The sequence below is a fragment of the Protopterus annectens genome, chromosome 1.part1, assembly GCF_019279795.1.
Source record: "Protopterus annectens isolate FY-2018-M chromosome 1.part1, PAN1.0, whole genome shotgun sequence".
Taxonomy (NCBI): domain Eukaryota; kingdom Metazoa; phylum Chordata; order Ceratodontiformes; family Protopteridae; genus Protopterus; species Protopterus annectens.
In genome coordinates, this window is record NC_056726.1 from 1062307727 (window position 1) to 1062331995 (window position 24269).

The 24269-nt window shown below is 37.4% G+C and overlaps 1 protein-coding gene across 3 annotated transcripts in view; it reads left to right on the top strand.

Annotated features, from left to right (window-relative positions):
* The window catches only part of LOC122808938, a 636015-nt gene that overhangs the window by 398493 nt on the left and 213253 nt on the right, over positions 1 to 24269 (top strand). For all 3 annotated transcript variants that reach the window (XM_044080096.1, XM_044080086.1, XM_044080104.1), the window contains exon 5: positions 4904 to 5005. In XM_044080096.1, coding sequence (XP_043936031.1) covers positions 4904 to 5005 — 102 coding nt within the window. The remainder of the gene's footprint in view (positions 1 to 4903; positions 5006 to 24269) is intronic.

Sequence of the window (24269 nt, forward strand, 5' to 3'; positions counted from 1 at the left end):
ATGCCTTGATTAGAAGGGATCTCTCTCTAAATATCAGCATTGGTTTCTCAAGCAGTAGTTTTATCGCACAGCAGTTTATACATGAGTTGTTAGACTTATTTCTGTCTCCTGTTCTATCCATCCCTTCTTAAAATCATTCAGATTCCAGTACTATTGAATCTGTTCCATTTCCTGTTATGAAGGTACTCTGTTATTATTATTGAGTCACACTTCTGAATTCACTTTCATATCACAGAATTCAAGACAGTTATATCATTTTACTTCTGTATACAACATTTTACAAGGATTTAAATTATAAACCTATGATCTATGTCACAAATCTATTTCTCTGTTACTTTGTCCAGAGTGCTATTCTTTCCTGTTTCCAAGAGCACTTTCTCATCTCTTACATTAACTATACTGAAAACTATCACATTCTAACAAGTTATAACAATTTCTATTATATATGCCATGCCTAATACTGTTCTTGGATCTGTGCATAATAAAAAAGTATCCAGCCACATTTGGATGTAATTATAACAAACTTCACAGATGTGTATCGAGTAACTAATGTACAACCTAGTTTTTAACTACGTCTGATCCTGGTTTGATATTAATCACGTAACAGTCAACTAACTCAGTATACTAATTATGCTGTTTAAAGCCTTCTAGCATCAATCCCACACTTCCTCACTCTGTGTCAAAGAGATGATTGGAAGTACATTTATTGTACTGCTGCCTTACCCCATCTCCAAACTTTATGATCTATTAAAAAAAAAAAAAAAAAAAATCACAGTGTTGTGACATGCTTAGAATCACCTGCAAAGTGACCAGAATTCTTATCAAGCAAAGAAGAACCATTATTAAAAACATCTGTGCACCAAAACAGGAATATAGCCATGTATTAACTGCTGTAACAGTGCACAATGCAGAAAACAGCATTAAATAAACCAGTCCTGGGATTTATTTATTTAATTTGGTAACTGTCGCTTTTGTGTTAGGACACGCATAAATGAATCTTTGTGTGCTCTGTTCAAGCAATTTTATTATATACAGACACATTACTACTGTTGACTATTGACTCTAACTTAAGTAACTTATATACAATTAATGACGGGTCTATATTATAACAACAAAAGTTCAAAATTGCGAACGCAGTAAATATAAAAAATGCCGGACTTCGAACACATTATTGTGGAGGGGTTGCACCCCCACACCCCCCCGCTAAATATATATATTAACTCTGAGATCACACTACAGTGAGGAAAGGGCAAATATTCCAATCTGCACTGTACTGCAATCTCACAAAAAGCACTTAGAGGTCTGGCATTTTCGATATTTACAGCGTTCGCAATTTTGAACTTTCATTGTTCTAATATAGACCCATTAATGACTATGGTCATGCATGCTTACTTCCTAGCTGCTTGTACAAAATGGCACTAAGATTGTGCATGTGTGCAGGTTATATATGTGCACATACAGCCTTGCATGCTTCTTAAAGATATAAGCACACACTTTACACTCTGAGCTACATCCTCCCTCTTTGAGAAATAGACCATACAATTGTTATGAGAATGTTTAGCATGCAGAAATCACAGGTAATCCATGGACATGCATTATACAATATTAAACATATAGGTATATACAATCAAGTCCATGTTGCTGCATATTTCACACTTGGTTTAGACACTCGTCCATATCATGTGACATAAAATTGGGAATTAGATTTAGCAACTGGGACAGTTTCTGCAAAATGGATCTTTAGCAACAGGGACAGTTTCTGCAAAACGGATGACCTGTGGAATGTTCAAATCACTTTTTGGAACAGAATCAGACTTTTGAACACATTCTGATCTGGAAACAGTGTCTGGCTCATTATTTGATTTAAAGTTTGCATCACAGATACTAATTGGCGGCGCAGTCGTGCAGCGGTTAATGCTGTCGCCTCACAGCAAGAGGTTCTCCAGTTCGATTCTTGGCTGGGGTGCCTTCTGTGTGGAGTTTGCATGTTCTCCCTGCATTTGAGTGGGTTTCCTCTGGGCACTCCGGTTTCCTCCCACATTCTAAAGACATGCTTCTGGAGCGTTTCTCCCCGGGCCTCCGCTGAAAACAGGATCTGTGGAACCTAGTCAGACTTTCCCGGTCAACAAATGTTAAATAAATAAATAAATAAATAAATAAATAAATAAATAAATGTTGTGATTGCAATGGTGACAATGCTTCTGGTACAGGAAGAAGATGTTTGCGATTCCTCCTATACTCAATTTACCAAGTAAGATCTCAGCTCAGCACAGATGCCTGTAATCTGTCCTATTCGATCAAACCCTTTTGTTGTCTGAATTCATACCGTCTCTCCTTTCCTCAATGGACAAAGTAGCCTGCTTGATCAGTCATAACTAGATTTTTGGATATTACTCTTCTTAAACAATTGAGCCTTGATAGTTTTAGTGTTCTTTGACTTAGGCTGCAACAAACTTGAAGAAATAGGTAACATAGTTCTAGTTTCCTTGGAAAGTAGTCTTTGAGTAGGTGAGCCAAGAATATCATCATGGGGTATGTTTCTGAGATTAAGCAAATTTAAGAACATATTTGCATTGTCACACTTTGACCTTTCAGGTAATTGTGTTGCACTCTGTACTGCTCTTTCAGCTAAACTATTGGACTGAGGATATTCTGGAATACTAGTGACATGAGCAAAGTCCCATTCTTTTGCAAATTTCTGAAATAACTGGCTAGTAAATTGAATACCATTGTCAGAAAAAAGTTTGTGTGGACTACCATGAACTGAGAAATGATGCTTCAACTTAGTAATAACAGCAGTTGAGGTTAAGTTTGGTAGTAGAGCAATCTCGAACCAATTTGAATAAGAGTTTACCAAAAGTAGTGTTGATTGATCCACTCAAAGATATCAGTTGCTACAGTAGACCAAGGTAGTTCAGGAACTGGACATAGCTGAAGCAGTTCTCTTTGCAAATGTGATCTGGTATTATTGCATACTGTTAAACCACAAAGAAGAACACTGGCACGACCCGTCGTCAGGAACTGCAAGTAAGCACCAACTTCAAATTCCAACGACAGTTTACCTAGGTTTCGTCTTTATTGAACAGACTTCTTCAGAACAACAAAACTAAACACACTTCGGACCATAAATACTCTTACACTAAGTGAGATAGTACCAACTGCATATGTGTATGAAATTCTTTTCCGAATACAGCCGTTCTCAAGTCATTTGTAATAGTAATTTTAGTGATAAGCTACATTCATCATTGTTATTTTTCTAATGCTAGGACTGGTAGTTTTGTTTGAAAACTGAAATTTCTAAAATAAATGTTGTTTTGCTTTTGGCTTTTTCCCATTTAGGGGTCGCCACAGCGGAACTCCGGTCAGCTAATGATTGGCAGTAGATTTTTACAGTGCCAAGGTGCAAGCCTGATGCCCAACCTTCAACGAAGGCAGGCCCATTCACGCATGTCTTTTGAACACCACTCAACTGCGGGGAGGACATGCAGACTCCACACAGAAGGCACCCCAGCCGAGAATCGAACGGGAGAACCTCTTGCTGTGAGGCGACATTGCTACCGCTGCACCACCGCGGCTTGAATAGAAAACAAATTAAATTATTTTGGTATACGCTTTCCCAAAATACATTGAGAGAATGTTATGTGTATGTGGCAAGATAAGAGTAGAGATGTCGATTTGTCCTCTCATTCATTTGCCCGATTCTTGTGAATAGAGTGACAGCTGATAGTAACCAATGCAACTAAAATGCTTTTTCACTCACTTTACCACAGAGCCTTCCATTTACTCATGTTGAAATTTATCAAGCCGTAAACCTCACATGCAACTGAATACTTAGCACTCGCATTAAAACCATGTAAAGTGTAGCAGGGCAACATGTTACCTTATGAACATCTTACCTTATGGATCAGAGATGAAATGGTCTGTAGAAGAGACTTGCAGTTTGTTGTAAAAATACACACAGACCTCCAGTGCAGGTCTTTCTTCAGAGAGCCGTAATGGCAGCAAAACTCCCTGGGTTCATTAAGTGATCAGCAGGATAAATAGAAGGATCCAGCAGTAAATTCTGCAAAAGCAAGAAAAAGAAAGGGAACTTTTACTGCTGGAACCCTATTTATTGGCACAGAACAAAGGATTTTAGGTCGAGGGGTGGAGGACTTAAGTGGACTGTGATTGGACATAGTGGCTTGCTTGCATAGAAAATCAGCTTGCTATGAGAAGAAAGTAAAGAGTGACTTGCAAGCCGATTTTCTCCGAAAACTCAAATATAACCACCACTAGCTGTATGCTGAAAATTAAGCTGACAAGGTAACTGACAAAGTTCAGTTACTTTTTCAACTTAATTTTCAACAGTGGAGTTGTAATCTGGCTGCAAAGTTCATTGCGCTGGGAGAAGGCACTCGGGTGTATCAATATGCACTTACTATCGTCTCACAGCGTGCTCAGATGTAACCACACAGGCGCCATGAGACGGTAGTCAGGGTTAATGAGTCCTATTGAATTTAGTGATGGATTTTTATTGTGCTTAGTCTCAGATTCTTTTCTGGATTTTCTACTTTCATGAAGTTTCCATTTTAGTAGATGCCATGTTGTGTTTTACATAATGATGCTACATATTTGATACATGTGTATTCATAATCTTACGTGTGTTAAGATGCTCAGACATTCCTGTTTTAGTATATTATGCTGGCATTCAGTAACTCAAGATTAAATAAACATGTAGACAGAGTAACCAATCCACACGCAGTAATATGAAGACTGAAAACAAAAAAACATAATGTGTCATATTTATCTATATACATTACACATTAATTTAAATGGATTTAATCCTTCTTCTTCATCAGAACAGCGTATCATTGGTACATACAGCAATGTAGTTTCATTATTGATATTTTTTGTTTTTTAGATAATAATCTGCAAATAATAATCACAGCGGTCTGCATTATAATGCTGGTCCTACTCCTCATGGTTCTTGGTATAACTGGATGGATTTGCAAATCAAAACAAAGTAAGTTCTGCTTTTTAATTGTAACAAACAAGGAAAGCCTTATATAGTTCTAAAATTACGAATGCAATATTAAAAAAGAATGAACCAAATTAACTTTGGCCACTGGCAATGAAGCAAAGAAATACATGTACTGCTATAATTACTTAGACACATTTCATCTTGAGGCAAGAACTCACTTTTAAATGACATAAACAAAACACCAAAACAACCCATTAAATTAGCATTCTTCCTACTAAATACAACTTATGATATTAATATTTCAGCATGCAAATTAATGCTGAAGCTAGACGTCAACAAATACCTTTGCTATAGGATATTTTCATTGCATATGTTAATGCAACCTTTTTTAAATAGTTCCAGACTATTAATATATGGAAACAGATGCTTTTTGTTTATAATAGTGACATATAAACATGTTATAAGATTTCCTTGAATCCACATTGATGGTAATGCAAGAACACAGAAGTTTTACTTACTTTACATTTCTTAACTGGGAAAGTCCGACTTGGAACGAAGTCAATTTTCAGAGGAGGCCCGGGGAGAAATTTTCCACACACATGTCTTTATAAAGTGGGAGGAAACCGGAGCACCTGAAGGAAACCCACACGAACACATGGAGAACATACAAACTCTGTACAGAAGGCACCCCAGCCGAGAATCAAACCAGAGAACCTATTGCTGTGAGGGAACAATGCTACTGCTGCACCACTGCTTACAAAATGCATAATACATACTTACAAAAATTATGCAGTGGGCAGCTTCTAATTTTTGATTCCATCAGGCACCTCAGCAATTGTTCCCCCCACCCCAATGAGAGAAAGAGAGCCTGTGTCTGGTATGTGCACTTACTCACTAAATGGCCATCTCGAGGTGTACCTGCCCTGAGGGCGTATGATGACTATGTGATGGCTATCACCACCAAGGGGATCCCCTATTTAACCAATTAGCAGCACAGAGACCACAGAAGATGACAGTGAAGCATTAGGGCAAGAATCCTAGAAGTGGACCTCATGGAAGAGCCCTCAATAAATATGAATGTTCGTAACTCAGACTAATGAAAAAAAAGTAAAGAAAAGTCTGTTAACTTTGAAAGGCATCATCTCTGAACTCAAGTCCTCAAATTTCGTAAATCAACTCTGAACTCAAGTACTCAAATTTCATAAATTAAAAATTTCTAAAGGTCAGACAGTATGTGCACATTTATCTGAACTGAAATATATTGTTAAATTTTGGCTTGACCCTCCAGAGGAGCAAACAATGAGAAACTATGGCAGAGATCTTAGTACATGACAGAAAAAAAACAGTTATTAAGAAGTGGTTGTGTAAATCAGACCCACGGGGTATGTTTTGTAACACTAGTTTAAAAATATTTTGCTATGAAAATATATATAAAGAGGTATCCAGAAATAGTTGATACATTAGTGAATAAAGGTAAAAAGATCATGTCTTCTATACTCTGCTTTACATGAGAGAAGAGGCGGCTCATTTCTAAGCATTTTAAAGTTAATACTAGAGTAGAAACTCACATTCAAACAATTAAGATGGAGGATGGAGGCGAAAAGGCTGTGGAATTTGAGCAAGCAACAACCTGCATAGTCAAATCAGCTTTTTGCTATTGCTCCACCCCACCAAAAAACTAATAAAATGCATAATTAAGGTGGAGAGTCACAAACTGCAACTCTAGGATAATGATTGCTCTGGTAAACGCTCAGTGTATTTGTGAAAGTAAGGCCCACTTACCAAAGACACTAGATGAACTGCTTGAACCCAAATTGCTTCTCCTTAGTTGAAAAATGGTTCTCAGAACTAAAGCTTCTACTAAATCTAAAAAAACTAAATTGATTCTATTTTTCCCTACACACTCACTCCCAAGGAAAAAGACCAAAAGAAACTACCTAACCCTACTGTCTCACCTTCTTCATGCAGGCCCCAATCGAACCATCATAATCGACCCTCAAACTCCTAGGGACCATAGATAACAGACATAAATAACAAATAAATTTTTGACACATGTCTCAGTCTCCATTAACCTCCAACCTCACATCCCTTAGTCATCCAAAAGATTAGTTAGTTCAAACCATCAAGGCTAACAACTTGGCGGCTCCCTATCAAAAAAATTCCATTGGCAAATCCTGGAATGCCAAGCAAATAACCTAAGACACATGACCCTCTCTCTTCACCAATTCAAAACACCTCAAAGACTATTAAATGGCTATGCCCACTTGCTCTAATGCCTAATCCTGAACTAAAACTAAAACTTCCTGGCCCCTACTAAGTCCCTACCTAACCCACAGTTCTAGCCAATTTAGACTTCCCAGCCCTTTTCTTAGTTCATTCTAAGTTAGTTATACCCATTCAATTGTATAACATCTATACTATGTCTGTTTTTCTCTTAATAATTATAATTATATAATTATATTTATGTTATGTTATGTCTGATATTTATGAGCTTTAGAGCCTTCTCTCTACTCCTCTTATGGAAATGTAATGGAGCTAGATAGCCTTAGCCAATGGACATGTAAATAAAATAAAATAAATAAATGTTCTGTGCATACAGGTGAGCATATCTAAACAATCCTAACTTGGTTGGTGATTTACTGTGGAGTTGACTGGTAAGAGAAGTTTTATTTGAATTTATATTGTATTTGTTATCACTGTTCTTCACTATTTGTAGGTAGGATGGGCCTGCTTGTTAACAAGATTTACTTTGATTCGTATTTTGTTGTTTTACCTTTAATTTCACTGTTGGTTGTTAGGCATAGGTTTTAGACAGGCAAGGTCCAGCCATCCCAAGCGGACTAGACAGCTGTAAATTTACAAAGACTGCAGAGAGGAAAATCCTGAGTATATCTAAACAATCCTATCTTGGTTTGTGATTTATTTAGCTTTACTGTTTAAAGGAAGTGTGACTGCAAGCGATAGTGAGCAGAAGTTACTGTGTAAAGAAATCACAACTATTGTCTGGCTTGTAGAACTTGTATGGTCAGAACAAGTTTACTGTTCTTTATTATTTAGTTGTATATTGCTGGTGTGATTTTTGTCATAGAAGTTGATGTAAGTTCGCTTTGAATTCTGTTGTTACTGATTTTAATTATTCTTTTGCAATATTTTATTCATATGAAGCTGAATATGCATTCCTTAAATGAGTATGCAATTAACAATTTGCTAATGCACAAATATCTTGTATAGCATAATAAATGCTATGCATATTTAAAGGTAACAGATGATAACACTAGTGATCTGTGTTCCTCGTGTCAAAAGATGGGTGATTTACTTACCATTGTTAGAAGTAAATCTAGACTTAATGATGATGATTGCACTTGCACAATTGGCATGGCTTGGAGACCTGTTGTTTCACATATTAATCACTGGACTGATGAACTCATTCATTATTCATCTCCACCCTACTATTACTAACAATCTTAACCAACTACCAGGTCCTCCTTCAACACAACCTACCTATTCCAAAACAAACTACAACCCTAAGCCATAAACCAACCTCTACAAATATTTGCTTAGCCCCTTACCTCTACCTACCCACACACACTGACTATCTCTTGCACAAATTACTCCCACCTAGTCAAAAGTCAAACTCTTCAATAAAATTCTTTAACATTATCTGCAAACTTAACAGACTCTACTTAAATCTATTAAAAAGTCTCATATGCTGTGGTGACATACACCTAAATCCAGGCCCAAACAAACCAAACACACCAAACCCCGATCAAATTAATTCCTTGCTACATAGAATAACTCTCTCCTCCTAATTAATCTAAATGTGAGAAGTATCCCTAACAAAGTCCATGACCTCCATGCTCTACTTGCTTAATATAAACCAGACATAGTTATACTAACTGAGACCTGGCTAAAACCTGAAATCTGCGATAATGAACTTACAGCACCAGGAAACAATATCATACGCTTAGACAGAGTAGGCAAAATGGGAGTGAGAGTAGCCATATTGTACAAAAATCACCTAATCCTTGAACAACCTGATATTACCATTCCAGAATTTAATGTCAATCTCACCCTAGCCAAGCTTAAACTGAACCCCCAAAAATCTATCAGTATTATAGGATGTCCTATTCCTCCTGGGAACAACATCATTATCATGGAAAACTTATTAGAATGGATCTCCACCTCCCTTCTCCAGGAAAATATCCTGCTAGGTGACTTTAATATAGATTGGTTAAACTGTACCAACCAAAATCCATTCTCTCATATTAACCTTCATGGATTAACCCAAGTTATCCCATCCCCCACTAGAACTGACAAAAGATCAAAACACCAATCCATACTGGACTGGATACTTGTATCCCACCCAACCATTGTATCCCTAGCTGGATGTCTGCCAGACACCCTCAGTGATCATCGACTAACATACTTACTGAGAGGCAAAACTCCCCTAGTGTCCCAAGTAATACAATGGCAAATCAGAAACAAAAAAAAAACTTTAATCCCAACAACTTTATCAGGGACTTAAAATGTTGTAACTGGGCGCCCCTGAAATAATTAATACTCAATGAAGCAGTTATATACTTTAATACATATTTCCAAAATATACTAAATAGTCATGCACCTCCCAGAACCACTAGAATAAAAACAAAATATGCCCCCTGGCTAACAAAAAACACCAAAGTACTTCTCAAGGAAAGGGACAAAGCCTGGATACAATTTCACAAGAGTAATACCCCAATACATAAACAAAACTATCGTGAACTACGTAACAAGGCCAAAAAACTCATTAAAACAGACAAAATCTCCTACTACCAAAATATGCAAAACAAACATGCTAATAACCCTCACAAATTCTGGGCAGCCATAAACTCTGTATTACAACCTGGAAAAACTTCCATCCCCACCCCCAAAATTGAAAACAACCATGACAATATCCCACCCAACTCAAATACTTTATAGAGAAAATCCAAGCCCTAGCTAATAACCAAACTACTGCTAGTCACCTCAGCCCAACGCCAATAACAACTCCAAAAGGAACACAGGATAATAGCACCCCGCTTTCATCCAGGATCAACCAAAGCCATTCTAAAACTTCTCCAAAAACCTGAAACCCACCATCTTGGCCGTCAATAACCTACCTGCTGAATATCTACAGATAGCCGCAGAAGCCATGGCCTACCCTGTGACCATCCTTATTAACAGATCTACAGAGTGACCATCCTTATTAACAGATCTACAGATAGCCGCAGAAGCCATGGCCTACCCTGTGACCATCCTTATTAACAGATCTACAGATAGCCGCAGAAGCCATGGCCTACCCTGTGACCATCCTTATTAACAGATCTACAGATAGCCGCAGAAGCCATGGCCTACCCTGTGACCATCCTTATTAACAGATCTACAGATAGCCGCAGAAGCCATGGCCTACCCTGTGACCATCCTTATTAACAGATACATCTCAGAATGTACAGCACCCCATTTATGGAAAAGTTCCCATATCATACCACTACACAAAGGGGGCAAGTCCTTTGAACTCAACAACTATCACCCTATTGCCATACTATCACCCTTACCTAAAATCCTTGAGTAGGTAATACAGACACGACTCATGGCTTACATACTAGATAACAAATTGTTATCAATACAACAGCATGGCTTTAGACCCTTCCATAGTACCACCACTGCCCTTACATCATTCACTAACACTATTAATCACAGAAATAATGGATAACTAGTATCTGCTATATTCTTAGATATATCCAAAGCTTTTTATATGGTTAACCACCTTAAACTTCTCCACTCACTCTCAGCCCTCAACCTTAGTATCTCCTCTACTACATGGTTTGAGAACTATCTATCATGTAGGCAACAGGCAGTGCAATGGCAGAACCAAATATCTTCCTTACTGCCTGTTTCCATTGGAGCACCCCAAGGCTCCATCCTAGGTCCTTTACTTTTCACTCTCTTCACAAATTAACTCCCATCTGTCACACCTAAAGCCTTGTTAATCCAATATGCAGATGACACCACTATCATATGTGCAGCTCCCACACCCAAACACCTACTCTTTCCAACACAAGAGTGCTTCTCACTAGCTGAAACTTGGTTCACCAACCACCAACTCATTCTTAATCCTAATAAAACAAAATTACTCCTCTTTAGCTCTCATAGATTCCTTCCCCCTAGCATACAACTTTACTATCACCTCCAAAAACAAAACTGCTATCATCCCTGACACCCAAACCAAACAACTAGGTGTAGACATTGATAACCACCTTAGATTTAATGTTCACATAGCCCAAACCATAAAGAAAGTTCACAACAAATTAGGACTGCTCTATTGTAACAGACACTATCTTTTCAAAGCAATCTAAAACAATAGCCAGGACACACCTACTATCTACCCTGCTCTATGCATCCCCTGTGCTAATTAACCTTCGTAAAACAGATCTAAATAAGCTAAAAGCCTGCTATAATAAGATAGCAAGATTTGCTACAGTCACCCTACCAATCCCATCACTGTGAGTCCCTCAACAAACTTAACTGGCTTGAAGTCCCACAAGTACTGCAACTAAATCAACTGTCACTAGCACACAAAGTATTTTACCACACCAACAAAATCCCAGCTCTTCAACAACTTATACAGCCTTGGATCCTGGTCACTTCAAAACAACTTTTAATGTTTAAAACTTCACCAAACAAGAAGACACACCACGATATAATCCACAAATACTAAGCGCTTTCACCCACTAACCAGGGGCATCATCAGAGTACAAAATACATTGCAAATCATCCCTTATATACAGAATTCAAAAACATTTAATAATTGATTATTCAGATTATTCAGATTATTATTATTAGTATTAGTATTATTATTATATTTACAACAATATAATAAAATTTCTTGCATACACTATTATGAATATACTAGTTATTTTATTTTATATTTAATATTTAATATTGGTATTTATATTTACATATTCATATTTATATTTATACAACTTTAAAATTTATATTTACATTTATTACATTAAGTTTATATTTTACATTTAATAACTATATATTTATACAAATTTATTGACATACATTACTGATATATTCAGTCTGTCCTTTCAGTAAATGTTTTGTACTTTCATTGTCTCTTTAAAGAAGTGATGAACTGATTATTTGATTATTTTAATTATTCACTTAAATGTTTTTGAATTCTGTATATAAGAGATGATTTGCAATGTATTTTATGATTGGTTAGTGGGTGAAAGCGCAGTATTTGTGGATTATATCGTGAAGTTTTAAACATTAAAAGTTGTTTTGAAGTTACTGGTTTGCTGTTCAACTCTTGGACGACATGGTTCTACTTTTTTCAGCTGCCTGATCGGGTTCCTGGATGATTCATAACTGATAGACCAACAAGAAGAGGTTCATTAACACGTTTTTTATAATGTTTTCCATAACGTTTTTGTTACAATGTTTTTTCTACAATATTTGTGTGTGATTTTACTAACTTCATTGAGCGCACATAGTAACAAGATCATCCCGTGTCATTACCTTAAATACTTTTTACGGAACTACCTGCTATCATTTTTTATTATAGAACTGTTCATTTTCGACAGTTATTGATATACACTAAAGTCTGCTTCTGTTCCTGGCTGAATATTTTAACCTAAGTGGTTAAGCAATTTTGATTTTCGTTTTTTGGTTTCAACAAACATGCACCGCTTGTTGCAGGAACATCTAGAGATTACCAACAAGCTTATTAAAGCGCTGCATGAACAATGCAATAATTTGGGTGTAGATGACGAAATTCTCATAACAGACACACAAGAACAACTATTAACCTTGCATTCCACACCCAACACGAGCATGCAGAGGCCGGTTGCTAGACAACGTTCCAAAAGTCCAACAAGGGGCGCGATGACATCAGAGAGCGCAGGTGCCGTGGATTCTCATCCAAATAAGGTGTTGAACAACAGGGAAGAACGAAATGGAGCTGCACAAATTGGACATTCATCTTCTAATTTTCATTCTGCTTCCACTATGGATTTAAATTACTTTCTTTTACCACCTTCGTTGAACAGGAACAGTACCGTTTCCAGAGATATGGGGACATTGAATGCTCAAATGGTTGAATTTGAAAAAACATTGAAAGCATTCAAGTCCTTACAAATGGATAATGCGTTCTTGGAATGTTCTTTAGAACTGAAACAAGTACCCAAGGGGTTACGGATTTTTAAATTACCTCATGGGTTTGAGGAAGGTACTGAAATATTTTCTGAACTTTTATCTTTATTTGATAGAACAGGGTTTGAGTTACTGAAATTAATTATACGTAATAATTCTGAAAAACTGAATGTATTAAATGACAAGTTATGTCGCTTGGACAGAAACATTAAGGCAGATTTATTGTTCGAACACAATAAATTCAGACTGGATAACATTTACAAGGACATTGATAGGTATATTAATAAAGGGCTTGATATAAAGAATCACAAAATAGAAAGGGACAGTAATGATTACAAAAGTAACAAAGTATACACACATTTTAAAGAATATAAGAATATGAAATATTATAATCAAACACAAGGAAACAATAATCAGAACAGAAACAATAATCAGAACAGACATAATCCTAAGTCAGGTATTGAGCAAACACACAGTAGTAACCATAACAATCAAGAAGAAGTACAATCAGTTTTTTTAGACCAACCAGCCTTGAGGAGGTCAGAAAGGATAAGAGAAAGGGAGGGCAGTCACAATTATCCATTGTTCAATCATTACAACAGAGGAGAACACAGAATGAACTCCTGGCACAGATAGATAGGTACAATACAACAGATTTAAACAATGAAATGATTATTGACCAGGTATCTAACAAAGAAATTGGTGACTGTTCTATTACAACACATTTAGGTTTTAATTTATACAATTTTACTAACAAAAATTTTGGTAAGAATTTTTTAGACTTATTTAGTAAAGGTTTTACTTTTGTACCTACCTTTTATTTAGATATTGGTAATGTACTGATTAATTTGAAACTATATACTAGGTTATTGAACCTAAAAATATTTTTTTACAATTCAGATAATCCTACCTTGGATTCTCAATTTTTTACTCTTAAACGTCACGGTATTTCTATTCCCCCACAACATTATCTGATTCAGACATTTGAAAAACTTTGTGAAACTCAAATCAGAAGAGTTTTAAACAAGAAAATGGTGACCAAACACAATTTGACATCAGCAGAACAGTTTTGCTTAAAAGAATTAACTAGTTCGGACCAATACAGGATTATGAAACCAGATAAAGGGGGTGGGGTTGTTATTATGCTCAACACTGACTACAATAAAAGGATGACATCATTATTAGATGATGACGGTACTTATGACAAAGTCAGTAGACATGAAGTTAATAGAGCATATACTACGATTGATTGGTTAATATATGAATATCTGATGGATGCAAGAATTGATCAAGACATCTTTAAATACATTTCTGTGGAATTCCCTATAATACCATCAATTTTTGGGATTCCAAAAATTCACAAAGATGTACACCACCCCCCATTCAGACTCATTGTGTCAGCTAAGGGCTCGAAAACTGAAGCCCAAGCCGCATTTATAGATTTTAAATGTAAAGATATTTTGAAAAGTTTACCACACATTCTTAGAGATTCATGGCATTGTTTAGAACAGGTCAGAGAATTTTCAATTAACTTTGACTTTAAGTCCAACTTTTTCATGGCTACCGTAGATGTTATTAATCTTTTTTCTGTTATTCCCCATGAAAAAGGGTTGGAAATGTTTGAAACATGTCTTAATACACACAACAGATTAAATTTTTCTGACAACCGCTTACTAACTGAAATGCTTGAATTGGTCTTGGAGAATAATTTTGTATATTTTAACAAGGATTACTACATACAGAAAAAGGGAGTTGCTATGGGGGCTAGATGTGCCCCCATTTATGCCAATTTAGTTTTAGCACAATGGGAATATGAATTCATATTCACTAGTACTTTTTGGCATGAGGTTCTGCTATATTTGCCTTATTTGGACGACATACTTATTTTCTGGGGGGGGGTACTAAGGCTGAGTTTAATGATTTTATTGTATTTTTAGGACAGACCACAGAGTTTTTAAAATTTACAAGTCACATTTTCGATATCAATGTTGAATTTCTGGACATAAAGCTTACTGTTGCTAACAATAGATTTGAATCAAGTTTATTTAGGAAGAAAACAAACTCAAATTCGTTGCTACACTTTGACAGCTGCCATCCGCTTCATCAAAAAAGAAACCTGGTTAAAGGTCAGATGGTTAGGCTGTCTAGAATTGTTAGTGACAATCATGTTTTTGAACAAGAATTGGAAACACTTATGAGTATGTTTTTTGCCAGAGGTTATCCCCATGATTTGGTTTCAAAAATTAGCAAAGAGATAAAAATTAAGAGGCTGACCATATACAAACCTATTATTTCACATGGACTATTACAGGCTGATAAACCTAACTCAATTGTAGCCAGAAATGATACCTTTATTATTCCATTTAATGATAAAACACAAGAGATAGTCAACATTGTTCAAGAAGTATGGATTAGTGTTATTGATTCAAATGTAGAACTTTCGAATATTTTAGGTAATTTACCTAAAATTACCTATAGTAAAGGGAAAAACTTGAAAAATTTATTTGAAACTAATACTAATACTGATTTGGTTAGACACTCTAGAATGAGCAAATGTGGCGCATGTCACATTTGCAGATTCATTAATGATGGTCCATACATTTCTATTTTTAATTATGGGAAGACTATTAAATGTCCAGGCCATTGCAATTGTAACTCTAGTATGGTTGTCTATGCTGCATCTTGCACAGCTTGTCAAGCATTTTACATAGGGAAAACTATTAGGAAGTTAAAAATTCGTATTATTGAACATTTAAGTGACATCAAAAGACATAAATCTACTAGTATGTTATTTAATCACAGTATTAATTGTCCTAACTTCAAAAGATTCCTTTTCTTTGTCATTGACAGAATACCACAAAATACACACAAAGGGGGAGACGAAAAAACTATGTTGGAAGCCAAAGAATGCCTATGGCAACTTAGGCTCAATGCTTGTAAATGGCCTGGCATTAATGAACAAATAGCAATTACTAGCATTCTCAAACTCAGATCACATTTTATATGAACAGAAAGAAAACTATTCACAAATATTTTTTATGATATTTTATTATTATTATTATTATTATTATTATTATTTTATTATTATTATTATTATTATTACTATTAATTGTTGGGTATTTATTTTGGATGTTTATCCTATACTGTGACTTAACATTTTATAATATATTATTTATAGAATATATATATATTTTAACCAACAGATTATTATTATTAGTATTAGTATTATTATTATATTTACAACAATATAATAAAATTTCTTGCATACACTATTATGAATATACTAGTTATTTTATTTTATATTTAATATTTAATATTGGTATTTATATTTACATATTCATATTTATATTTATACAACTACATATTTATATTTAAAATTTATATTTATATTTATTACATTAAGTTTATATTTTACATTTAATAACTATATATTTATACATATTTATTGACATACATTACTGATATATTGACACAATTATTTTTTTATTTTTTTAATTCTTACCATGTTATTCATTTTTAACATTTTTCAGTCTGTCCTTTCAATAGTAAATGTTTTGTACTTTCATTGTCTCTTTAAAGAAGTGATGAACTGATTGTTTGATTATTTTTAATTACCACTCAATTATTCACTTAAATGTTTTTGAATTCTGTATATAAGGGATGATTTGCAATGTATTTTGTACTCTGATGATGCCCCTGGTTAGTGGGTGAAAGCGCTTAGTATTTGTGGATTATATCGTGGTGTGTCTTCTTGTTTGGTGAAGTTTTAAACATTAAAAGTTGTTTTGAAGTGACCAGGATCCAAGGTTTGCTGTTACTTTTTGCTTACTGGTGTGTTCAACTCTTGGACAACTTATACAACCTCACATCACAGCCAGAACCTTGAGATCTAGTACCCTAAATATTTTACAGTATTTGATAAACACTAGGCAGGATTTTTGCCAGGTCAAAAATTTAACAGTTCACAGATAGCAACATTTGATGCATCTCAGATGGCTGTTAATGCTAGGAGCATTAATAATATTTTTTATTGGAAAATTTGCTACATTCCTACAAGATTTACACCGAGCTAATCGAAGGAAGGACACTCAGCAAACTCAGAGCTATAATATATAACATTAAGTATCCTGTTTTTTGTTTATTTTGTGCTTTATTTCTTTGTTATTTATAGCACTTTGTGTACTGTCTATTTTTTCTAGCTAGTTTCACTGTGTGTGAGGTATTAACTGGAAATTGTCCACTCTTATTAAGCATCTGTTGGGTTGTTTGTTTATGATAACTTGTTGCAGTTAAACTCTTTTTTCTAGTGGCTCCTTTAGCTGTTTAAAACTTTCATTTAAAGGCTACCTGCTGCTTTTCAGCTGTGAGTAACATTTCTGCAGTTTGTTCTAAGTAGTGGGGATATTTGTAGCATTTCCATATTCAGGCTTGTATTTGGGCCTAGTGTTTGTGGAGGCTGAGTGTCTGAGCACATAATTCAGGGACATCTTGTTTTAGCCAAAGCCATCAGGCATTTCAGTGAGAGAGAATTGTTTGAGGTCATTGGCTGACTGAGGTCTCCTGGACTACAGCTTAGACTAAGCACCTCATTGGTTCTTTTGAGATTTCTTTCTTAAAAGCTGTCTCAGGTTTCAACTTTCTGTTACCTAAGAAGCTCAGTTGTGAGTGTTCTGCCATTTTACACCAAGCTAATCGAAGGAAGGACACTCAGCAAACTCGGAGCTATAATATATAACATTAAGTATCCTGTTTTTTGTTTATTTTGTGCTTTATTTCTTTGTTATTTATAGCACTTTGTGTACTGTGTATTTTTTCTAGCTAGTTTCACTGTGTGTGAGGTATTAACTGGAAATTGTCCACTCTTATTAAGCATCTGTTGGGTTGTTTGTTTATGATAACTTGTTGCAGTTAAACTCTTTTTTCTAGTGGCTCCTTTAGCTGTTTAAAACTTTCATTTAAAGCTCACTGCTGCTTTTCAGCTGTGAGTAACATTTCTGCAGTTTGTTTCCCACCATCCCTCCCTGTTGGTATAGTGTTTTTATAGTTGGTGGCTTTGCAGTTGCCCGCCCCTAGTGTAAATTTGATCTGGGACCCTCCTCCCAGTCTAGTGTCATTACCTCATTCTACCCAGTACAGGGAGATCATTTGAGAAGGCCAATCAGTTTAGTTTCTGCTACTCCTTTCTCTCTTTCCTTTCTCTCTTTCCACAAAACAAAAAAAACCCCAAAATGTATCTGCTTTTACTGTATTTGTGTTTTTTTCCTACTTTATTTTGCTTTTGCGTCATAGTACTCAATTGTATTTATTACTGCTTGGTGTAACTCATTCTAAGCCTTTTAGTTTAAGCACCTGGGCTTCAGACCAGTTTTACATTAAGAAGGTTTGTGTTCTGCACTGTAGTGGCAGAACAGGTAGCTTACATCCTTCTAAGTTGGGAACTGCTGATTGAGGGCTCAGTGTCTGTTATTCTAAAAGTGTATTAATTCTGGTTTAAGCACTTGAGGCCAGTTATTTTACATTGAGGGTTTGTGTTCTGCACTCTTGTGGGAGGAGAGGCTGGACTCTGTCCTTCTGAGCTGGGAATTTCTGGTTAAAGGCTTATAGTGCCTGCATATTTGAACTGCTTCTTATTGAAACTGGTACACCTTGTTTGCTGTAGCATAGACTAGATCCAGGCTTGCTGCATCTAGCTTTGTTTGTATAACTTGAGCACTAATCCAGGCATTCTTTAAAGTATTCAGTTGTATTTATTACTGCTTGGTAGTAACTTGATTAAAGTGTAGCTATCATTTCTAAGTCTTTTGGATTAAGCACTTGGGCTTCAGACCAGTTGTTTTACATTAGGAAGGTTTGTGGCCTGCACTGTGTTGGCAGGACAGGTAGCTTACATCCTTCTAAGTTGGGAACTGCTGATTGAGGGCTCAGTGTCTGTTATTCTAAAAGTGTATTAGTTCTGGTTTAAGCACTTGGGCTTCAGGCCAGTTATTTTACATTAAGAAGGATTGCAGTCTGCACTCTTGTGGGAGGAGAGGCTGGACTCTGCCCTTCTGAGCTGGGAATTTCTGGTTAAAGGCTTATAGTGCTTGCATATTCTGTTTCTTACTGAAATTGGTACACCTTGTTTGAGGTAGCATAGGCTAGATCCAGGCCTGCTGAATTTAGCTTTGTTTGTATGCTTGTTGTTTGTTTATTTCCCTAAAATGCTAATTCCACCTAAAACGTGGTCTTTTAGCACTTCTGTGGATCCCTAGTGATATCTGCATTGCTTACTGTACTTATTTCCTTGTTTCACTTGAAAGAAAGTTACTGTTTGTCGTTTTTGCATTTAAGTTACCTGTAACACATTGTATTTAAGTTACCTGGCACTTGCTCACTAAAGCAATTATATAAGTCAGCTCTAAAAAATTAAAAGCACTACACCCTCACAAACTCCCCTTGAGTACCTTGTTCCCCATTGGCCGTTTTTTTCAATTATAAAGGAATTCCCAATACTGTTCTTGCATGTCCAAAGGTCAGTTGTCAATCTCCTCTCCGGTCCAGCTGGTGAATCTGGGAATCTTGAGGCAATGTTACAACTGCCTCATGTACACAGACAACCCTCTCCTCCTCCCAAAAATTCCAACACATGTGAGAGATGCAACCATATAGCCAAACTGGAGGCTAAGCTCTCTCAACTCAGTACTGGCATAACAAGTCAGGAGGAGAAGGAAACCACACTCACTACAATTCCAGTCTCACATAGACCTACCACGACAACAAACCAAACACATAAACACACAAAAACATACTCGGAGGCTCTAAATAAAAATCTGCCTAAGCAACAGAGACCTCCAAAGCAGACACCCAAGCAACCTCTACCCAAAACAAAACACGTGCAACACATAGCTCACAAAGCCAGTGTGCCGAACAGTCACAGCCCTTGAGGCTAAACAACACACCTGATACACTTATAATAGGTGACTCTGTCATCAGGCACACTGATGTCCTGCTCACCAGGCTGAACAAGGAGAAGGTCACGGTGAGCTGCCTGTCGGGCGCTAGGATCTGCCACATAACACAAGCACTCAGGTCACTCCAAGGCAAGTACAAATATGACTCAGTCATTGTCCATGCTGGTGTGAATGACCTGAGATGTACCTCCCTGGACTACATGAAAAGAGACATAGAGGAGCTCTCTGAGCATGTAGCCCAGGCTGGTATGACTCTGACCTTGAGTAGCATCTTACCCTCACCAAGAATGATGCCACAATATGAAGACAAGATGATCAATTTCAACAATTGGCTTAAGTATTGGTGTCATTCAAAGGGGATCCAATGCCTGTCAGCCTGGGATGACTTGCTTGACAAGCCACGATGCTTCGCTAGGGACAGCTTGCACCTGTCACCCCTGGGCTTTCGGATATTGGCAAAGGCTCTTGCTACCCCCATAGTGCCTTTTTTAGGCAAGGCTCAAAAGACAAACCCACCTCCATAGGTATCACAAGGGATAAGAAACTAAGAGTAATGCTACTCAACGCCAGAAGTCTACACCTCAAGATGCATGCACTCAAAACTCTCCTTAGCATGGAGAACATCGATATCTGTGCAGTAACAGAAACCTGGTTCAAGGCTCCCGAGAGCACCCCAGCACTACTAGGTTATACCTCATACCATGCTTTTCGGCCCCAAAACTTGGACTGAACCACAAAAGGAGGGGGAGTATCAATATTTGTCAAAGATACCCACACCTCCAGGTTGGTGGCACAGCACGAAGCATCAGAGACTATCCATGTGCAACTAACAGTGGGTAAAACTGCCTTCCAGTTTATAGCCTGCTACAGACCACACTCCCAAACACAGGAACCCAACTCGGCCTTCCTGAGAATACTGGAAAATATAAAGGTCTCTCCAAACACCATTATATTTGGAGACTTCAACTACCCAAACATAGACTGGGAGCATTACTCTAGCTCCAACACCCTAGCCCAAAGGTTCCTAGAATTTATAAACTCAAATGCTATGGAACAACTTGTTACCACTCCCACAAGAGGGGAAAACATACTGGACCTGATCATCAACAACATGGGGACACTATGCTCCAGACCAGAAGTGTATTCCTCACTGGTAAGATCAGGCCATAAACTAATCTGACTGGATATTCACATCCCGACCCTACCCCCTGCCCAGAAAACCACAGTGAAAATCTTCTCTAAAGCAAATTTCACACACCTCAAAACTGAGCCGGAATCCTTCAAAGCCCCCGGGCCTGTGGAAAATACAGCCCAGACCACAGAATCCTTTATAAACGCATTCTATGAACACCTTCAGGAATGCATGGATCATGCGATCCCAAATAAAACCAAGACCCAATCCTCCAAAGGCAGACGTCCTGTCTGGTGGACCCCAGCCATAAACAAACTATACAATAGAAGGAGGAAGCTATTACATGATAGAGCAAAATCCCAAAAAGGGAAGGCATCTCTGGTCAGTATTAGCAAAAAACTACGGGCACTCATAAAATCGTCTAAGGCCAGCTTCGAGAGAAAAATTGCACAGGACACTAAGGATAATCACAAGGCTTTCTTTAGTTATGTTAGGAACCTGGGAGGGAATTCCCAGATATGCTCAGAATTAGTCCAAAATGACAAAAAATACACAGAGCCCACAGACATTGCCAACATCCTAGCTGACAGGTTCAGTGCAAACTTCTCCCCACCAAAAGGGCAAATATCTATCCCAACAGAGTGCTGCCCCCCTGAAATCTCAGATGCTCAGGTAAGAGCTGCCCTCTCCAAAGCAAAAAACACAGCATCAATGGGACCAGATGGTGTCCTGGGCTGCGTCCTACATGAAGTCCAAGAAGAGCTAAACCCAAACATAAAACTACTGTTCAATCTTAGCCTTGCTACAGGATATGTACCCAAAGAGTGGCGTACAGCAACAGTGGTCCCTCTCCACAAAGGTGGTGCCTCAACAGATCCTGGAAACTATTGCCCCATAAGCCTGACTAGCTTGGTTTGCAAAGCTATGGAAAGGATCATCATGGACCTCATAAATAAAGATATTGGGGATCATGGACCTCATAAATAAAGATATTGGGGACCTACAGACACTGGATCCTACCCAGTTTGGCTTTGTTAAGGGCAGATTCTGCCTCTTAAACCTGGTCGATTTCTTTGAAACAGTCACCAAGGCCATTGATGAGGGGAAGGTGGTCCACACAGCCTACCTGGACCTCGCAAAAGCCTTCGATACAATACCCCACTCGGGCATTATAGATAAGCTCACCAGCTTAAAAATAAACCCCTATGTCATTAGATGGGTTGCAAACTGGCTCAAGGACAGAACCCACATGGTTAGAATTGCTGGAGCCATGTCAGACTCCAAACCAGTTACAAGTGGTGTCCCACAAGGCTCAGTCCTGGGACCTCTCTTGTTCGGTATATATTTCTCGGTGGTACAGGCCAACACAGAAGGACTGTGGCTGACCAAGTTCACAGATGACTGCAAACTGGGCGCCATAATCAACTCTCCAGCTGACACAAGCATCCTCCAAAAGGGCCTCATAGAAACAGACAACTGGTGCCAGAGCCATGGCCTCAAGCTAAATGCCAAAACGTGTATAGTCATCCCCTTTGGCAAAAACAAAGTGCCCACAAATTACCACATAGGTGGTAATCCATTAAGTACAGAAGAAGTCATTAGGGACCTGGGGACCCAAGTTGATAGCAATCTCTCATTTGATAACCACGTGGCCAAAGTGGTTAGAAAAACATTTTATATAGCCCACCTAATCATGAAGGGATTCACATCTAGATCATGGGAGGTCATCGTGCCTCTGTACTCATCCCTCATCAGGCCCATAATTGAGTACAATGCCCCTTTTGGGATGTACCTTACCAGACACCTGCAGCAACTGGAAAGACCCCAAAAGTACCTCACCAAGAGGATCAAAGGGCTCAAACAGATGCCATATGCTGCCCGGTTAAAGAAACTCCAGCTCTACTCAGTGGCATACCGCCTGCTCAGAGGCGATCTGTGCCTGACGTATAAAGCCATGTCCAACCCGAATTAATGGACATGCTGCACCTCAGAAAATCCAAATCCCGTCTAGCTACGCGCTCGAGAGACTTGAACCTCAGCACTGAAATAAATAGGACATGGTGGAGGGACAGATTCATAACCCAGAGGCTCCCTTCATTCTGGAATAAAATCCCAGTCCAGGTTAGGCAGAGTCCCACATTGACTCTCTTCAAGAGGAATCTTGATGAGTGGATGGGAGATCGTAGGTTTACCCCGGCTATCACTTCTGTGTCACTGTTAGACAGAGGCACAGTATACTAACCTCAAAAAAAGGCATAGCAAAATTAATTTAAAATGGGTGGCGAAAGCCAAACACACTCTGGCTAGGCTTATAAATGCCCTAGGGCAGATAGCCTAGTATGAACCTATGAACCTATGAACCTATGTTGTTATTGTTTGTGAAACATGGTTAAAGAACAATGACTGGAAACCAGTTCTGTCAGGGTATAAATGTTTTTACTATAACGAACATTCTAACAAAATATCAGCTGGAGGTGTTATGATAGGGATTAAAGATAGCTATGAGACCTGTGATCATTACATGTTCAGTGATAACACCAATACTATAGGTTGTGTAACTGTGACAGTAAAGACAACCCTGGAACATATAACAATTGCTGGAGTGCATAGACCACCAAAGTCAAGTGCAGATGACCTAGAGGAATTCATAAATTTCTTGCATGAAACACAGGAAGGAAGAATATAATTAGCTGGGGACATAAATTTACCAGAAACAGACTGGAATAATATTGATTCAACAACTTTAGTAAGGAAATTATTTACAGCATATACTCAGGAACAACAATTGCTTCAAAGTGTAAAAAAAACTACCAGGGGACGGAACATAATAGACATTGTTTGTGTTACCAAAGAAAGTACTGTAACTTCAAGTCAAGGTTACCAGCCGTGATCATGGGGTTATAAAGGTTAATTTGTTGCTAGATAATTCTGCCAAACTGAAATCTAAGCCAACGCACAGAAGGTTAATTACAGATTAGATGAAAGCCAAAGAGTCACTGTGTAAAACTAACTGGAGTGAAGTGTTCAGTAGAAAAACTGCAAACGG